Source organism: Balaenoptera physalus (assembly GCF_965194825.1).
Source record: "Balaenoptera physalus genome assembly, chromosome: 1".
In the NCBI taxonomy this organism is placed as follows: Eukaryota; Metazoa; Chordata; class Mammalia; order Artiodactyla; family Balaenopteridae; genus Balaenoptera; species Balaenoptera physalus.
This window is the reverse complement of record NC_138882.1, coordinates 180,519,642-180,537,733: the sequence shown is the minus strand read 5'-3', so window position 1 is coordinate 180,537,733 and position 18,092 is coordinate 180,519,642. Positions and strand designations below refer to the sequence as shown.

At 51.6% G+C, this 18,092-nt stretch overlaps 1 protein-coding gene across 3 annotated transcripts in view; it reads left to right on the top strand.

Moving 5' to 3' along the window:
- Positions 1-12,492, top strand: part of FAM43B (family with sequence similarity 43 member B) — a 37,600-nt gene extending 25,108 nt beyond the window's left edge. The window contains exon 3 of one of the 3 annotated variants that reach the window (XM_082449397.1): positions 2,725-12,492. In XM_082449397.1, the coding sequence (XP_082305523.1) occupies positions 10,430-11,416 (987 nt within the window). In that variant the 5' untranslated portion in view covers positions 2,725-10,429 and the 3' untranslated portion in view covers positions 11,417-12,492. Of the gene's footprint in view, positions 1-374 lie in introns of all 3 variants that reach the window. The other 2 variants (XM_082449396.1, XM_082449398.1) reach the window with 2 other exon arrangements.
- Positions 12,493-18,092: the final 5,600 nt, after the last annotated feature.

Sequence of the window (18,092 nt, the reverse complement as noted above, 5' to 3'; positions counted from 1 at the left end):
GTGGCGCAGTGGTTGAGAATCTGCCTGCCAATGCAGGGGACATGGGTTCGAGCCCTGGTCTGGGAAGATCCCACATGCAGCGGAGCAACTGGGCCTGTGAGCCACAACTACTGAGCCTGTGCGTCTGGAGCCTGTGCTCTGCAAAAAGAGGGGCCGCGACAGTGAAAGGCCCGTGCACCGCGATGGAGAGTGGCCCCCGCTTGCCACAACTAGAGAAAGCCCTTGCATAGAAACGGAGACCCAACACAGCCAAAAAAATTAAATAAATAAATAAATAAATAAGTCAGGAGCTCTTTAAAAAAAAAACAAAAAAAAAAACCTAACCCATGAAGGATTTAAAAAAAAAAAAAGAATAACTGTTTATTATCTCACAGTTTCTATGGGTCAGGAATTTGGGAGCTGCGTGGTTCTGGCTCAGGGTCTCTCATGAGGTTGCAGCCTAGATGTCAGCTGTGGCTACAGTCATCTGAAGGCTTGGCTGGGGCGGAGGGTCCACTTCCAAGATGGCTTCCTCACATGGGTGGTGAACTGGCAGGAGGCCTTAGTTCCTTGCCATGAGGACTTCTCCGTAGGGCTGCTTGAGTGTCCTCATGACATGGCAGCTGGTACCTTCCAGCAAGAGTGATCCAGGAGAGAACAAGGCAGTAGCCACAATGTCCTTCAAGTTCTAGCCTCAGAAATCACCTGGTGCTGGGGACGTCCCTGGTGGTCCAGGGGCTAAGACTCCGCACTCCCAATACTGGGGGCCCACCGGGTTCCATCCCTGGTTGGGGAGCTAGAGCCTGCCTGCTGCAACTAAAAGATCCCGCATGCCACAACTAAGACCCGGCACAGCCAAATAAATAAATAAATATTTTTTAAAAAAAGAAAAAGAAATCACCCAGTGTCATATCCACAATATCTTTTTCATTACTCAGGTCAGCCCTATTCGGGGTGGAGGGGGCCACACACAGGCATGAATACGAGGAGGTGCGGCTCACTGGGAGCCGTCGTGGAGGATGGCTCCAACGAGAACGTCTTACACATCTCTACCTATCTCTAGGTGCCCCCACGGTGTCCAGTTTTGAACTCAGCACCCACTTAATAAAATGATTCCTATGATGGTAGAATGTCCAAACCAGAAGGAACTGTGGCGATTAGTCCAACTTCCTCATTTGTCAGAACAAAGCTGCTGAATAAATGCATAAATAAATATGAATTAATTAATCGATTGGTATGCATTGAGGTACGTTTACATTGCCAGGAACAAATGATAATGAGACCAAGTGAATGTGATACATGAATCTTGAGCACAATAATGAACCATCAGAAAAGTACTGAGGAGAGATTTTCATTAGACATGGAGCATTGAGGTAAAGTCCCCATTCATTCCCCAAGCCTCACTAAAACGACAATAAAGGAACAAAAGTGGCATAAACTGACAAAGAAAAAGAAGGAGGCGATGACAGCCGCTGAGAGGCTTTAACAACGTGTTGGAGGATGGAAGGCACGTTGACAAGGGGTAGCAAGCTCGGTGGAGCGCAAAGGATGGAAACCCAGAAAGAATCAAGTCGTGTCATGCTGAGGAGCCCCAGAAACCCAGGAATCCCACGCACCAGACATCTCTGGTGACAGCAGGTCAGATGTAAAAACCGAGGATCAGTGAGAGTCTGCAGTGAGAGCCCTAGGTACCTTCCCCTCTCTGGAGCAGCATGGAGATTCCCACCCCACCCCTGCACCAGAAGACTGGAGCTTTCTTCTCTGGGGAGATGGACCCAAGGCGCCTCTGGACTGAGGACCCCAGGCGTGGCCAAGGGCAGGGAGGCACCATCCTGAACACGGATGAAGTGGCAGCCTGCCTACTGATCAGTGAGACCTCCAGGAGGCCCCATCTCTACTCCGCCCCCAGAATGCTGGCAGCTGGGTTTATACATTCCCTCCCCCCATGGCCAGGAGGCTCTAGGAGTTCTCCCTGGGGACCCTGGCCAGCCCAAAAGAAAAGACCTACAGACCTCAACATTGGAGGGCTGTTAAAAAAAAAAAAAAACAAACAGAGCTGGATGGTGGTTAAAGTGGTAAAAACAGATTTGGGGGGGAGGGGTGAAGAAAAGTGATTAAAAACAGATTTACTCAGGAACGACTGCAATACAGAAACCTCAGGATAGAACTGGGGTCAATTCCAAATATAACAAGAACAAGGGGGCATTTAGAGCCAAGAAGCAGGGAGGAGGGTCAGTGGAGGGCAAATTACTAAGAGGAAAAGTCAGAGCTAAGAAGGGATTCTGACTAAACCGACTTGCAGGATCTTTGCTGAAGGCCGACCCGGGTGATCAGCTATCAACAGAGGGGGTGATGGGAGGGTGAGGAAAGTGATCAGATATCCAGGGTGGGGGATTCTGTCTAAACTGACTTAACAAGATTCTTGCTAAAACTGGGTGATGCAGGATGGACAAGGAAGGGGCCTAGTCAAGAAAAGGATTCAGAGGAGCCTGAGCCAAGTTTGGTCAAGGAGAGAGTCTTTCCCAGGGTTTCTTTGTAACCTTGCTGAGCATGTCATCAGATAAGGAGGCCCATATATGACAAGTCCTGTTCATCCCCCTGCACCTCCCATACATAGAGTTTCCAATCAGTGTTTGTGCCTCTCAGATAGGGCTAGATGATAGTGATTACCAGACATTAGAGGAAAGCTGTAAGCATGACAGTCAGAGATGTACATCTTTTAATTTTTTTTTTTTAAACATGCAGAAAGAACTCAGGGAGAAGAGCAATGCATGAAACTGAAAAAAAAAAAAACTTTTAAAAACAACTATCATGGACTTCCCCGGTGGCGCAGTGGTTGAGAGTCCACCTGCCAATGCAGGGGACCCGGGTTCAAGCCCTGGTCCTGGAAGATCCCACGTGCCACGGAGCAAATGGACCTGTGCGCCACAGCTGCTGAGCCTACGCTCTGGAGCCCATGAGCCACAACTACTGAGCCCACATGCCAAGAGCCCATGCTCCGCAACAAGAGAGGCCACCGCAGTGAGAAGCCCACGCACCGCAGTGAAGGGTAGCCTCCGCTCGCCACAACTAAAGCCCATGCACAGCAACGAAGACCCAACGCAAAAAAAAAACACCAAAGAAATAAAACAACAACAACAACAACAACAACAAAAACAACTATCATTAGAAAACCCTAAAGATTCCACAAAAACCTTAGAATAAATAAATTCAGCAAAATGACCAGATACAAAATCAACACACAAAACTCAGTTGCATTTTATTCACTAGCCATGAACAATTTCTGAAAAGGAAATTAAGAAAAAAATTCCATTTACAATAGCATCAAAAAGAATAAAATACTTAGGAATAAACTTCACCAAGGAGGGGAAAGACTTGAACACTGAAAACTACAAAATATTCCTGAAAAAAATTAAAGACAACACAAATAAGTGGCAAGACATTCGTGTTCATGGATTGGAAGACTTCATATTGTTAAGATGCCAATGCTACCCAAAGCAATTTACAGATTTAATGCAAACCCTATCAAAATCCCAATGGTATTTTTTTTTCAGAAAAAGAAAAATCAATCCTAAAATTCATATGGAATCTCAGAGGACCCTGAAAAAGAATAAAGTTGGAGGTCTCACACTTCCTGATTTCAAGACTTATCACAAAGCTATAGTAATCAAAACAGTGTGGTACTGGCATAAAGACAGACATATAGACGAATGGACTAGAATAGAGATGGAAACAAATGTTTGCATATATGGTCAAATGATTTTCAACAAGGGTGCTGAAACCAATCAATGGGGAAAGAACAGTCGTTTCAACAAATGGCGTTAGGAAAACTAGATATCAACGTGCAAAAGAATGATGTTGGGCCCTTGCCTTACATCATATACCAAAACTAACTCAAAAATGGATCAAAGACTTAAAAATAAGACCTAAAACTATAAACTCTTAGAAGAAGACATGAGGGAAAGCTGCATGACATTGGATTTGGCAGTGATTTCTTGGATATGACACCAAGCAGGGGCAACAAAAGTAAAAACAGACAAAGTGGACTACATCAGAATTTAAAATTTCTGTGCATCAAAGAGCATGATCAACAGAATTAAAAAGCAACCTAAGGAACAGGACAAAATATTTGCAAATCATATATCTGATAAGGGGTTAATATCCAGAATCTAAAAAGACCTCCTACAATACAACAACAAAAAAATAAATTTGAATAGCCATCTCTCTAAAGAAAATATACGAATAGCCAACAAGCATATGAAGAAATACTCAACATCACTAATTAGGGAAATGCAAATCAAAACCACAATGAGAGGGACTTCCCTGGTGGCACAGTGGTTAAGAATCTGCCTGCCAATGCAGGGAACACAGGTTCGAGCCCTGGTCTGGGAAGATCCCACATGCCGCGGAGCAACTAAGCCCATGCACCACAACTACTGAGCCTGTGCTCTAGAGCCTGCAAGCCACAACTACTGAGCCCACGTGCCACAACTACTGAAGCCCGCGTGCCTAGAGCCCGTGCTCCGCAACAAGAGAAGCCCCCACACCGCCACAAAGAGTAGCCCCTGCTCGTCACAGCTGGAGAAAGCCCACGCACAGCAACGAAGACCCAACGCAGACGCACCCCAAAATAAATATATAAATAAATTTATTTTTAAAAAAATAGAATTACCATATGATCCAGCAATTCCACTTCTGGTTATACACCCAGAAGAATTGAAAGCAGGGTCTCCAAGAAATTTTTTTTTTTTAATAAATTTATTTATTTATTTTTGGCTGCGTTGGGTCTTCGTTGTTGCGCGCGGGCTTTCTCTGGTTGCGGCGAGCGGGGGCTACTCTTCGTTGCAGTGCACGCAGGGGCTTCTCATTGCGGTGGCTTCTCTTGCTGCGGAGCATGGGCTCTAGGCGCGCAAGCTTCAGTAGTTGTGGCACATGGGCTCAGTCATTGTGGCTCGCGGGCTCTAGAGCACAGGCTCAGTAGTTGTGGCACACAGGCTTAGTTGCTCCGCGGCATGTGGGATCTTCCCAGACCAGGGCTCGAACCCGTGTCCCCTGCATTGGCAGGTGGATTCTTAACCTCTGCGCCACCAGGGAAGTCCCTCCAAGAAATATTTATACACCCATGTCCATGGTGACATTATTCACAATAGCCAAAAGGTGGAAGCAACCCAAGTGTCCATCAGTGGATGAATGGCTAAACAAAATATGTTATATACATACAGTGGATTATTGTTCAGCCTTAAAAATGATGGAAATACTGACACATGCTACAACATGGATGAACATTGAAGACATTATGCTAAGTGAAATAAGCCAGTCACAAAAAGAGAAATACTGCGTGATTCCACTTATATAAGGTACCTAGAGTAGTCAGATTCATAGAGACAGAGGGTTGAATGATGGTTGCCAGGGGCTGGGGGTGGAGGGGCGGTGGGGACTGGAGGAGAAATGGAGAGTTGTTTTGTTAGCACAAAGTATTGATTTTGCAAGATGAAAAGTTCTAAAGATCGGTTGCCCAACAATGTGAATATACTTAACAATACTGAACTGTATGCTTAAGAATGGTTAAGATCGGGACTTCCCTGGTGGCGCAGTGGTTAAGAACCCCCCTGCCAATGCAGGGGGCACGGGTTTGAGCCCTGGTCCTGGAGGATCCCACATGCCACGAAGCAACTAAGCCCGTGTGCCACAACTACTGAGACTGTGCTCTGAGAAGCCCACGCACCGCAATGAAGAGTAGCACCCACTCTCCGCAACTAGAGAAAGCCCACATGCAGCAATGAAGACCCAACACAGCCAATAAATAAATCAATAAATAATTTTTTTAAAAAAAGAATGGTTAAGATTGTAAGTGTTATGTGTATTTTACCACAATTAAAATTTTAAAAAAATTTAAAGCAACTATAATTAATATTTTGAGAGGAACAGGAGATAATATGTCCACGAACAAGAAGAGGATGCTATAAAAAAAGAACAAGAAATTGCTCTTAGAAGTGAAAAATTATGAGAAGAGACGTAAAAAAAATCCAAATAGAAAAGTTGGAAGATAAAGTTGAGGTAACATCCCAGAAAATACAACAAACATTTTTTAAATGGAAAATTGGAAAGAACATTTTGAAAAATTAGAGGATCAATCCAAGAGGTCCAACATCCAACTAAAATAGAAAAAACAAAAACAGAAATGAAATGGAGGGAATAAGCACAAAGAAATGCCCCCAAAATTGATTTTCAGATTAAGAGATTGATTTCCAGATTGAAAGGTTCCCCAAGAAGTGCCCGTAGTAAATGCACATCATTTGAAACTTTAGACCTCTGAGAGATCCTAAATACTTTCAGAGAGAAAAATCAAGTCACACACGCACAGGATCGGGTATCAGAATGTCACTTGACTTTTCAACAGCAACCATGGATCAACTCCTCAAAATCCTGAGGGAAATTTATTTCCAATCTAGAACTCTACACCCAGCAGAACTAGTAATCAAAGCTACTGGAATACATGCTCTACCAAAACAAGGAAATAAACCCTGTTTGGGAGCGGGGGTGGGGGGGAAGGCAGAAAGCAAGGGAACCAGAAAACAGGATCCAACACAGGAAAGAATCAAAGGAAATTTCCAGGGTGGTAGTAAAACAAGGTCCCAGGACGATAGCTCTACAGGTCTGTAGGGTAAGCAGTCCAGGTTGGAGCCCAGGGAGGATGCCTCAGGAGGGGTGTCTCTAAGAAACACAGAGACCTGAAGGACCACCTGGTGTGTTCAACCAGGTAGAGAGACGTTTTATGGTACTGCTGGACAGTTGGGGGATGAATTAGTGATGGGTACCTAAGGAAGTTTTTTTTGTTTTGTTTTGTTTTCGTTTTTTAATAAGGTGATTAAATACCTCTAGAAAAGCAAAAATGTTTTCCAGTAAGGAAAAATGAAATCATAACACACTTCAAGGCTCAGCTATGAACAACAGTTACATAGTCATAATACTTAAACACTGAATACTGATGCCACAGCAACAAAATGATATAACTAAACTGAGAGGAAGGAAGGGAAAATAATGTGTGGGATGCGGGTAGATGAAAGGGCATTAAATCTTCACCTTCCATAGAAGAGAGGCAATAGATAAAGTTTCAAAAAGTGGAAAATCTGAATTAGGTGTGTTATTTAAAAATAAGGAGGCATATGACAGAAGTACCATCTAAAATGCATGAAAGAGGGGTTGTCTTTGGAAGTGAGACTTGAGACTGGGGAAAGCATGGGGTAGGGGACTGATTTTTTAATTATACGTCTACTATAAGGCAGTTATATGACTTTTTCAACTAATACCAGTATAAATATGCTAGAGCTAAAAATTAAATTGAAAAAAGAAAAAAAAAATCCAACTACATGCCAGTCTGTGAAGCCGTGATGGTACTGCTCTGGTACAAAGCTGGGAGCTCCTACCACGGACGGGAGAGAAGGGAAGGAAGACTTAAGGGAGGGGGCAGCCTTGAGCTCTGCCTGGATGAATGGGACCAGGCGGGCCTCTCCAGTCTTCTGAATAGAAAGGACAGTGGGAGCTCTAGGGCAGCTGAACCCTTCCAAGGAACAAGTTTAGAAGAGGAGCCGAAGGCAGGACACCAGGCCCGAGTGTGTAAGGAGGAGCCCCTGAAGGGAGGAATGGTCCCAGAGCGGGTGCCAGAGGGAGGAAATCCCTGCAACGGAGGCCAAGGTGAGTTGTCCACAAGGTAACAAAATGGCTAACGATGTCAAATGCTGCTTTGTGGTCCAGAGGACTTAACATAAACACACCCTTGCAGGACTTCCCTGGTGGTCCAGTGGTTAAGACTCTGCACTTCCACTGCAGGGGCACAGGTTCCCCTTAGTCAGGGAACTAAGATCCCATATGCCGCGTGGCCAAAAATAAAAATTAAAAACAAACAAACAAACAAAACAGACCCTTCCACACTGTGATCTCAACGCAGTCCCGGGTAACCCTCCCCACGCCCACTCCCCCGCCAGGATGTTCCAAAAGCAGTGGGAACAGAACAGAAGCAGGACTAGGTGAGCGAGCCTACACTCGGCTCCCAAGTGCAGCGCCCCACCCCTTCCTGTTCTCTGAGAGGCAGGAGGCTTAGTTACCGGTCGAATGCAGGCAATGCTTGGGACACACTTATACTAAAGAAATGGTCATTTAGCTGAAATTCAAATTTAACTGGGCTTCCTGTGTCATGATACATTAACTCTAGCAACCCCAGGAGGCTACGCCTTCCCAAAAGCTTGGAGATATCTCAGCCTTGCAAGTGGAAACTTTGCTGCTGGCTGCTCCCACCAGCCTCCTGATGCTTGTGGCGAAGAGGACCCCGAGGCAGTGAGGTCCAGTGGGTGGATCCTTGTGCCTCTCAGAGCCTGTCCTCTTGTGGAGAAATAAGGCCATGGCTATGGCGTGGGGACAGTAGGAGACCTCCATGTCCTTCTGGAGTGATTTTTTTTTTACCACAAGCATGTATTACTTTTATAATCAGCAACAAGCCATAAAGACATTTCTACCTTAAAAATAAAATAAAATGAGGCTGCAGTGGACCAGGTAGTCTCTGAGGCCCCCACTGAAGCTAAGCTTCTGCAGTTCCAAGTAATTTCCTATTCTTTATCTGCATGTCATTTTAGGAGCATTCAGTGAGGCAGCCTTGTGAGGGGGAGGGTTGCTTTGATCCCCCCACCCCATCCCCCCAGGGATTCTGAGCCCAACCGGCTGGCCTGGGACGAATGTGGCCAGGCTGTGGGACATGTCATCTTCCCACTGTCCCCACTCTGGGAGGTCACCTGGCTTGGCCTGGCCTAGCCCAAGCCTCTGGGCTCATTCCTGACCTGGAAGACTCCCTGCATGACCTGTTCTGAAGCCACCGAAAGGGCTTGGGTGTTGGCTCTGTAGGAGACTCCTGGGCCCCCATCAGAGCAGTCCTGAGATTCTAGGGAGCTTGTGATTTAACAAATCCTGAAAGGGGCAGGTGTGTCCCCATACCCAGGGACAAGTGTCTCTTTGCCAGTACACTAGGACCCCTCCCTAGTAAGAGGCCCCGCTGGAAGGTCTCAGGGGAGGGTGGAAAACGCCCCATCCATATGCAGCGTACGGTGGACTCATAGAAGAGTGAGGGCCCTGTGGTGGGTCACCCGAGCCTGAGTGGAGCCCCAGTTCCACCTCCCGTCAGCCTTGTGACCTTGGGCAAGTCGCTTAACTGAAAGCCTGGGTAGTCCTGCGATAATGAGATAATGAATGCAAACCCCCGGAGGTGACGGCAGGGAGGAGGAGGAGAGGTGATCACACACAGGAGTGGTATCTGTTTAATCCCGGGAGAGTCCAGAGGCCGCCCTTTGGCCAAAGGAGCTTTTAATCTGCAATTCCCACAGACCCAGGACCACTCTGGAAGGTTCCCCACCCTCAGAGAGTACCCTCCCGGCTTTAGTCCAGGCGAGGGCCACTACTGGCCGCTGGAGCTGTGACTGGTCTCCCAGCTCAGGCGCAGGAGCCTGGCCCACGACCTTGGAAGAACCTGGGAGAAAGCTTCACCAAGCGACAGTACTTTTCCACTGCACTGCTCGGCCACCTCATCTGGCTTTCTGCTGTGCAGACAATAGGCAAAGTGAGCCAGGCCGGCCCATCAGGAACCCACCCGAACTCACTCTCAGAGATGCGGGTAGGGATGTGAGGGGCAATGGGAATCCTAGAAAGAGGAGGGGAATACCGAACGCTCCAGGAGGAGCTTAGAGACCACCAGTGAGACCTGAGAAATTTGCGTTGGCAAAGCCCTCCGGTGGATTTCAGCAGATTCCTACTCCTTAACTTCCCCCTCCACGCCTTCCCCTCCGACGATAATGATTAAACCCGATGCACCGCGCCTGTGCCGGGTCTCGGGCGAAGAGCGCTGCTAGCTTGCGCGGGGGAGGAGAGAGAGGAGGGCAAGAGGAGGGGACAAGAGAGCTAGCGGTCCCGCCCGGTGATGTAGGCAGCCCGGGGAGGTGGAGCCGCGACGCCTGAAGGAGTCCCCACCGCAGTCGCGCTCTCTCGGTCCACCCCTCCGAGCAGCCAGCCGCCAGCCCCGGCTCCGGCGACCTCCCTGCCGCCGCAATTTGGGCGGCGGGGACCGTGGGATCCCCCCTATTCGGGCCTGGGGGGGCGTCTCCTCCCCGCCCAGTCCCTGCCCCTCCTTGCTTCCCGGACGGCTGGAGCGACTCCCGGGGGACGCTGTTCCCGGACGCTCGGCCGCCGCCCGGGCATCTCGGCTGCCAGCCCGGCTGGGCACCGGGCATCTGCGAAGCTAGCTAGCCCTGCCTGGCATTGGGCATCTCTGGGAACCGACTGTCTCCGGCACCGCCCAGCTTCTCGAAAGCCCGGGGCCTCGGGCTTCTGCGCGCCCTCCCTTCCCCCGGCCGCGGGGCAGGACGCCCGTGAGCTCGCGGCGTCCCCAGCCCCTCTGGGCGCCGCCGCGATGCTGCCCTGGAGACGTAACAAATTCGTGCTGGTGGAGGACGAGGCCAAGTGCAAGGCGAAGAGCCTGAGCCCGGGGCTCGCCTATACGTCGCTGCTCTCCAGCTTCCTGCGCTCCTGCCCGGACCTGCTGCCCGACTGGCCGCTGGAGCGCCTGGGCCGCGTGTTCCGCAGCCGGCGCCAGAAAGTGGAGCTCAACAAGGAGGACCCGACCTACACCGTGTGGTACCTGGGCAACGCCGTCACCCTGCACGCCAAGGGCGACGGCTGCACCGACGACGCCGTGGGCAAGATCTGGGCGCGCTGCGGGCCGGGCGGGGGCACCAAGATGAAGCTGACGCTAGGGCCCCACGGCATCCGCATGCAGCCGTGCGAGCGCAGCGGCTCTGGGGGCTCGGGGGGCCGCAGACCGGCGCACGCCTACCTGCTGCCGCGCATCACCTACTGCACGGCGGACGGGCGCCACCCGCGCGTCTTCGCCTGGGTCTATCGCCACCAGGCGCGCCACAAGGCCGTGGTGCTGCGCTGCCACGCCGTGCTGCTGGCGCGGGCGCACAAGGCGCGCGCCCTGGCCCGCCTGCTCCGCCAGACCGCGCTGGCGGCTTTCAGCGACTTCAAGCGCCTGCAGCGCCAGAGCGACGCGCGCCACGTGCGCCAGCAGCACCTCCTCGCGGGGGGCGCCGCCGCCTCGGTGCCCCGCGCCCCGCTGCGCCGGCTGCTCAACGCCAAGTGCGCCTACCGGCCGCCGGCCGCCGAGCGCGGCCGCGGGGCGCCGCGCCTTAGCAGCATCCAGGAGGAGGACGAGGACCAGGACGAGGAGGCGGAGGAGCGCGAGGAAGGAGGCCCCCAGAGCGAGCGGCCGGAGGTGCTCAGCCTGGCCCGGGAGCTGAGGACGTGCAGCCTGCGGGGCGCCCCGGCGCCTCCGCCGCCCTCGCAGCCTCGCCGCTGGAAGGCCGGCCACCGGGAGCGGGCGGGCCAGGCGCGCTGAGAGCCTAAGGGACAGGACTTGCGGCCCCAGACCCGGCCGGCCTGACTTACAGCCTCTAACCCCGGCCCTGCCCGCTACGGCTCCCCCTGGTTCCCCGGCCCTTGCCTCCCTCATGGTCTCTGTTGTCCGCTCGAGCCTCGTCCTGGCTCATGGTGACGCCTGACACGCCCTTGTATTGGGGAACCAGATGGGGGAGCCACAGGATTCAGTGCTCACCTCTCCCACCACCTGAGTCTCCCGGAGCCCTCCATTGTGGATTTGCCCCCTACGCTTCACACCAAGTCTCCTTACCCATAGACCACGCCCTCCCTCCCCAAGCATCCTCTCAAGAGAAGGGGGGGAGACGTTTCCAGAAATCCAGGAGGGTGGCCTTGGATCTTGGCCAGGTGGAGGCAGTGGTCCTGCCCTTGACCAGGCTAGCCTTCCTCCCTGGGATGAGACCAACGCTGGCGAGGCATTCTTGTAGGGGGAAGAGTAAGTAGCCCCGGAGAATTGAGGCCAGGCCCAAAGTGGCAACTGAGTCCGCTGCCATACACACAAGGAAGACTTCTCTATGCCTGGCCTCTCTACCCCTTGGAGGACTTATGGGACTTCACTCCTCTGGCTCTGGAGAAGACTGGGACGTTCCTACCAACCCCAACCACAGACTGGGCCAGGTAACAGCTCCCTGCACCAGATGGCTGTCCAAGCCTGTGCCCTGGCACCTGCCACCGGCCACAGGACTCCTCACCCACCCCATCTTTCTGCATACCGATGTGTGTGGTTCCCCCCTAGGCGCCCCACAACCAGGACCAAGACGAGGCCTCCAGAGGAGGTAAGGAGGACCTCTGGCAGTGCTTGAGGACACTGGCTACCCAGAAAATGGACACAGGAGGGATGCCCCCAAGTTGAGGCTTGTCAGAGCGCGAGGGTCCTGACAGCAGCTGGATTCTCATAGCACGATGAGGCAGGAGGATGCGGGAACCCAACAGAGAGAGCGGGCCCCTGCCCACGTGTCTCTCAGCAAGGCCACCAAAAGCCCAAAGATCTATGTGTCACCAAATGATCACTGTAAATAAAGTGTTCCTGCTTTTTCAGCCTGTCACCACTCCTGTGTTGTGTTTGATGCCAGGCCTGCTGGGGGTGAAAAGATTATCATCAGAACCTTAAAGGGCAGGAGAAGACCCCAGGAAGTATCCCCTTTAGCAGCTGGAGCCAACTCTCAGGATATGGGGGGACGAAGGGGCTGCTGCCAGGAAGCTCTTCCCTTCATGTCGGGAAAGGAGACAGTAGCAGGTGCACATCACCTGTGCCAAGCCTGGAAGGGGTGTCAGCTGTCTGTCTCGGCGTCCCGGAATGTCTCTCTGCCTGGGCACCAAACACAAGTGTCTCTGGGACATTGGGCAGGGAGGGGTCACTGGGCCGGGGCCTTCTCATCAGCCATGTATCTTTGAGAAGATTCATGTGTATGTATGTCAGAGCAGGTGGTATTTGCTGGGTCTCCTCAAGGATGTAAGGGAGAGGGGTGGGCAACCCAATTTGCTTTCAGAGGAGCTGGAGAGATCTGTCCAGACCATTATAACAGCAGGAGTCCTGAGCTTGGATATCTTCTTTACTTCTGTGCTGAGCTAGGCACTGATCCCAGAGTTGTCCAGAGCCCAGACGAGTGGCCTCTGCAATCACCAGCAATCAGGATTGTTCTGCTTCCTGGAGCTGCTGGAACAGAGGGTACCACTGCTGCTTCACCCTGGAGGAACCCAGGCAGGGTCGGGGGGTGCACTTTGAAGGGGAAAGCTGGGCTTGACTTCACACGTTTGGGGGGTGACAGGGATGCCCGGCATGTTCATTGCTTCCCTCTTATGCATTTCCAGGGGATTTGTTGGTGTTTCTCCCCATATGCAGAAGGAGAGAAGGAAGTGGGAAGATGTCAGCCCCGGGAGAGGAGGATGGGCTGCAAGGCAGCCTCTGGCATTAGAGACAACCTCACCCAGCAACAAAGTCATAAACACACCCTCTTTAATCAGATGCTTGCGGCAGAAATTTACTAAATGCCTGCCTTGGGACAGGCACTAAGCTAGGTCCTAGCGGTCCAGGAGTCCCTTCCCTGTGGCTCTTATATTCTCAAGTGAAATGCATATAATTAAAGGAACACTTGCAATATAATAATTCACAAGCACGCTCCCAGCCTTAGCCTCTGCTCCTCCACGCTTCTCTGGCAGCCTCCCAAAACATAGACACACACACACACACACACACACACACAGAGAACTGCCTTCTTCCTTTCCTTGCTCACAGTATGCTTGCTAGACCTGGAATTAGAAGACCAGAGTGAAAGTACTGTCCCTGCCTCCTTACCAGCTGTATGATGTTGGGCAACTCACTCAGCCTCTCTGAGCCTCACCATTATCAGTGGTAAAATGGGAGGGGGCTAATATCTACCTCACAGGCTGATTATAAGAAGTAAATAGAATCATGTCTGTGAAAAAGCTTTGGCAGATAATAAAATGCCCAGCACATGTGAAGAACAACCATTTTACCCATAGGATTCTTCTCTTTAGATTAGGATTTTTAGTGTGCCTTCCCCCCACGTCCACTCCACTCTCCCTGGTAACGGTGATTATAAGTTGTTTTCTCCCTCTCTCTCTCTCTCTCTCTCTCTCTCTCTCTCTTTTGGCCACGCTGTGTAGCTTGCGGGATCTCAGCTCCCTGACCAGGACCATGGCAGTGAAAGCCCGGAATCCTAACCACTAATCCTAACTTCCACATCTCCATTCTCAATGTGTGTGATGGAGGAAGGACCTGGTCCACCTTCCCTCCCACAGTGGGTTGAGGATGAGATAAGCCACAGGGGAGCCAGCACAGTGACAACTGCCACCAGGCCACAGAGTGGGTGCTGAGGGCAGCCCCAGCCAGCAGGCCCCAAGCATCGTTGCTACCAAAGGTGGAAGATGCACCCTGGAAAACCAGATCCCCTCCATCTATGCACTGACTGCCCTTCTCCCTCGATCTTAGACACAAGCTCAAGAAGATCCCTGAAGCACTGGGCAAGCCATCTGGTGTCCCTGTGGCTCTTTTCCAGCACCAGAGTCCCCACCTGTAAAATAAAAATGGGAGAGTTCTCCCAGTCCTAGATTTCCCAGGGGTGCCCCGGGAGCTGCTGTGGGGAGTGATGGGGAGACAGAATGGGGAGGCCGCCCCCCACCTGCTTTAACTGGAGCATCTTCTCTGTTTTCCCTTTGGGGTTTATGCGATTCCAGTTGAATAATGGGACCCTACAGATTTTTCTTTTTCGAGTTTTAAACACTGGGTGAGATGCCCTTTAAACTTTCCTTCCAGCCCCCATGCTGTGTGTGTCTTAGGTCCATTGGGTCAACTAGGCCTGAGAAGTAACGCTGGAGTGTGAATGTGTCAATGGAGGGCTTTCCAAGAGCAACAGACAGCCGGGGACAACTCAGGCAGTGTGTCTCAGCTGGGCCAGCCTCTTCCCGGGGCCTCTGGGGCCTTATTTCCTGCTCTCCTGATCCTGCTCCGGAGGGGCTGGGCTGTGACTGGGGTGACTGTGCCACAGCTCACAGCTTACAGGATAGAGTTGGCCCACCCATGCCATCCTGATTCCTGCTGCTTCTCTTCCACACATGGATGTGCTCCCAGGCCCCAGACGTGGCCACGTGCTCCCACCTCCAGGCTCGTGCCCCTGCTATTCTCACTACCGCAAATGTCCTTTCCTTCCGCTGCACGTGTCCAATCCTACCCTCTCTTCAAGGCCCAGCACAAATCCCACCTCCTCAGAACTTTCCTTAATGCACACCCTTTCCCCACTCCTGCCAAACCTGGGGGTGATCTCTCCTCTCAAACACACAGGACGTGGCCTATACTTTTCTCGTGGTCCTCATCAGGTTACCCCTGGGATTCCTGTTTATATGGAAGCGTCTTGTCTCTCATACTGACCCATCTTCATTTCCCCACCCCCTTCAGTACCCTGACCACGGCAGGGCAGAGAGTGAGGCTCAATATTAATTTGTTGAATGAACACATGAATGAATGAGCCAGATGGAAGAGCCCACATGGAATAGGAAACCACGTGGGTGGAGAAGTGTTCCTTCTGCCAGGCTTCCGCCTGGAGATGCTGAAGGAGAGCTATCCTCAGACGCCCTGCTCGGATGGACGGCTATTCCTGGGGAGAAAAACAGCAGCTCAAGAGATGAGGCCAGTGGAAGAAACTGAAGCCTCTGTCCCCGGGGTCTGCTCTGAGCTCCAAATCCCCAGGACTGGGCCTTCACACTCTCTGGTCTAGCCCAGCCCCGGCAAAGGGCTGCCACTCACAACACACAGCAGCTCCTGGAGGAGACCAACCAACTCCAGGTGCGCTGTCTGGGCAGCGGGAGGACCATCCAGACAGATGCCGTCTCTAATTTAACACACAGGCGGCCAAACCTGGGCTTGAGCATCAGGTAGACCTGACTGCCCTTCCCAGAGCTGCCACCTGATGCCTTTATAACTTGGAGCAGGTTTCTGAAGGCTTTTAGAGCCTTGATTTTCCATCTGTGAAAACAGGGGTGGGTGAGTCTACATTTTATACGGTTGTTGGGAGAATGAAAGCTTTGCACTTGGATAATTTATTTAGCACAGTGCCTGGCGCACATAATAAGTTGTAGCTGCTGCTATTATGTTGATTATTATCATTTTACCTGGAACTCCCCTTACTGACAGCTCTGGGATGAGGAGATCAGGTGCCTGGTCCCTGAGACACTAAAGATGCTGCTTGTTCATGCCCTGGGGTGGCATCATCTCTAAATCACAGTAGAAGATTCAGCTTCAGCTTGTCTTATTTTCATCTCCAGTTGTTCAACCGACATAAGCCTGATCGCCTTAACACTAGATTAGATCTAATATCTTAAGCTTTTGTATCTCCTTTTCGCCTTAGCACCCAGCGCAATGCCAGGCAAACAGTAAGCACTTCAGAGGTAAGTGAATGAATGAATGAATGAATGAATGTTCAGCTGCTGCCGGCAGCAATGTTGGCACATAGTCTTCCCAGCTAAGGTCTACAGAAGGCTGAGATGCCAGTCCTTTGTGAGTGACAGGTCAGCTTCCCTCAAGTCCCTGTCTGCCCTTAGCTACAGGCTATGGAGAAGAGGAGGGGGCTGCTGGCTTAAGGACCAGTAGAGGACAGCCGAAAAGGATCGCGGGGCTGACACGCAGATCTGACGAGTCTCTGAGCCAAAACTGTCCTCTCTCTCCCTTTGCTCGACTGCCTCCTGTCCGTAAAGCACATATGGGTTTGTCAACTGATCCAGAATAACTGAGCCTCCTCACCACTCAACGTGAGAGGGAAAGAGGTTGGGCAGGTGAGGCATTAAGGGGGAAGGTGGAGTTCAAGCCATCATAAAGGAGACCTCAGCCGGGAAGATTGGGCCGGTACTGTGGCATGCTGGGAACCCTTGACAAAGGCTAAAGGACTTGGAAAGCTCAGGTGGATCTTGTTTTTGTCTGCCCAGCATCCTTCCATCTCCCCTTTATGGTAGAGACTGCCTCCCCATCCTCCCCTGCACTGAGATGTGGTCATGTGACTGAGTTCTGGCCAATCCAATTGATGAGTGTCACTCCCAGGGCCTGGACCAAACAAAACGTAACCTTTGCTTTATTCTCCTGCTGGCCTGCTGGATGGCATCACCCAGGGTGTCCTTGGAAGCTATATGATGAAGATGACAGAGCCTCCACCAGCCTGGGTCCCTGAATGCGCACGTGAAGTAGAGCCCCAGCCCTGCCAACAATGGGAGCAAGAAATGAAATTGTACTGTGTTAGCCACTGACATGTTGGGGGGTTTATTGCAGCACGTAGCTTACCTTGACTAACGCACTCTTCTTGAGACCCACTGCCCTGATGCTCCTGGTGAAACCATCTTTCTCTGCTCTTGGTCCCTGAGCTTTGGGTGGAGCTGACTTCATACACATGGGCTCCAGAGGAGAATGTGTGATCCAGGCCTGAGCAATCAGAATATCCTGTATCCTTAGCCCTAGAGATTGGTTCTGGAATGGGCACGTGACATGGTCAGAGCCAGTGGAACTTAGTTCTGGGACTTTCGTTGAAACTCTTGGGAATAGAGACGCTCACTTTCTGCTGGAGTTGCTGAGAGGTAGGGAGTATGTCTGGTGTTACTGGCAGCTATCTTGCCACCATGAGGAGAGAGAGGCTGAGAGGCCAGCAGGGAAAAGCAGAGCAGGCCACAAGCCCCGAAGCATCACTTGAGCTCCTGGATCTCACTGGACCTGCCCAGGTCTGCCCCTGGAGTTTTCAGCGCCTTGAGCCCCTAAGCTGTACTTTTTGCTTAAGCCAGTGTGAGTTGGGCCTTCTGTCGCTTGCATCTAAGAGAGCCCTGGCCCTGCCGTCTCTGCTCTCATCAGGTCCCCAGCTCTGGAAAAGGGGGATTGTTGAAAAGCTTCAGGGTCTGCCAGGGTCGCCTGACTGCGGGACATCCAGACAGCTCAGGGGATCCAGAAGTCCCCAGGCCCTGCCCCTCTCCGAGGTCACCCGGTCTCCCATCCGGGCTGCCCCTCGCACACCTTCCCAGTTTTCCCTCTGTGGATGGAGCTCATAGTGCCCATCCCTCCACGCCTTCAATCAGCACATGGCTCTGACCCTGACTCCACGTGCCTCTTCACTCAGTTTCTGGCCTTCGTTCAAATGCTAGCACAA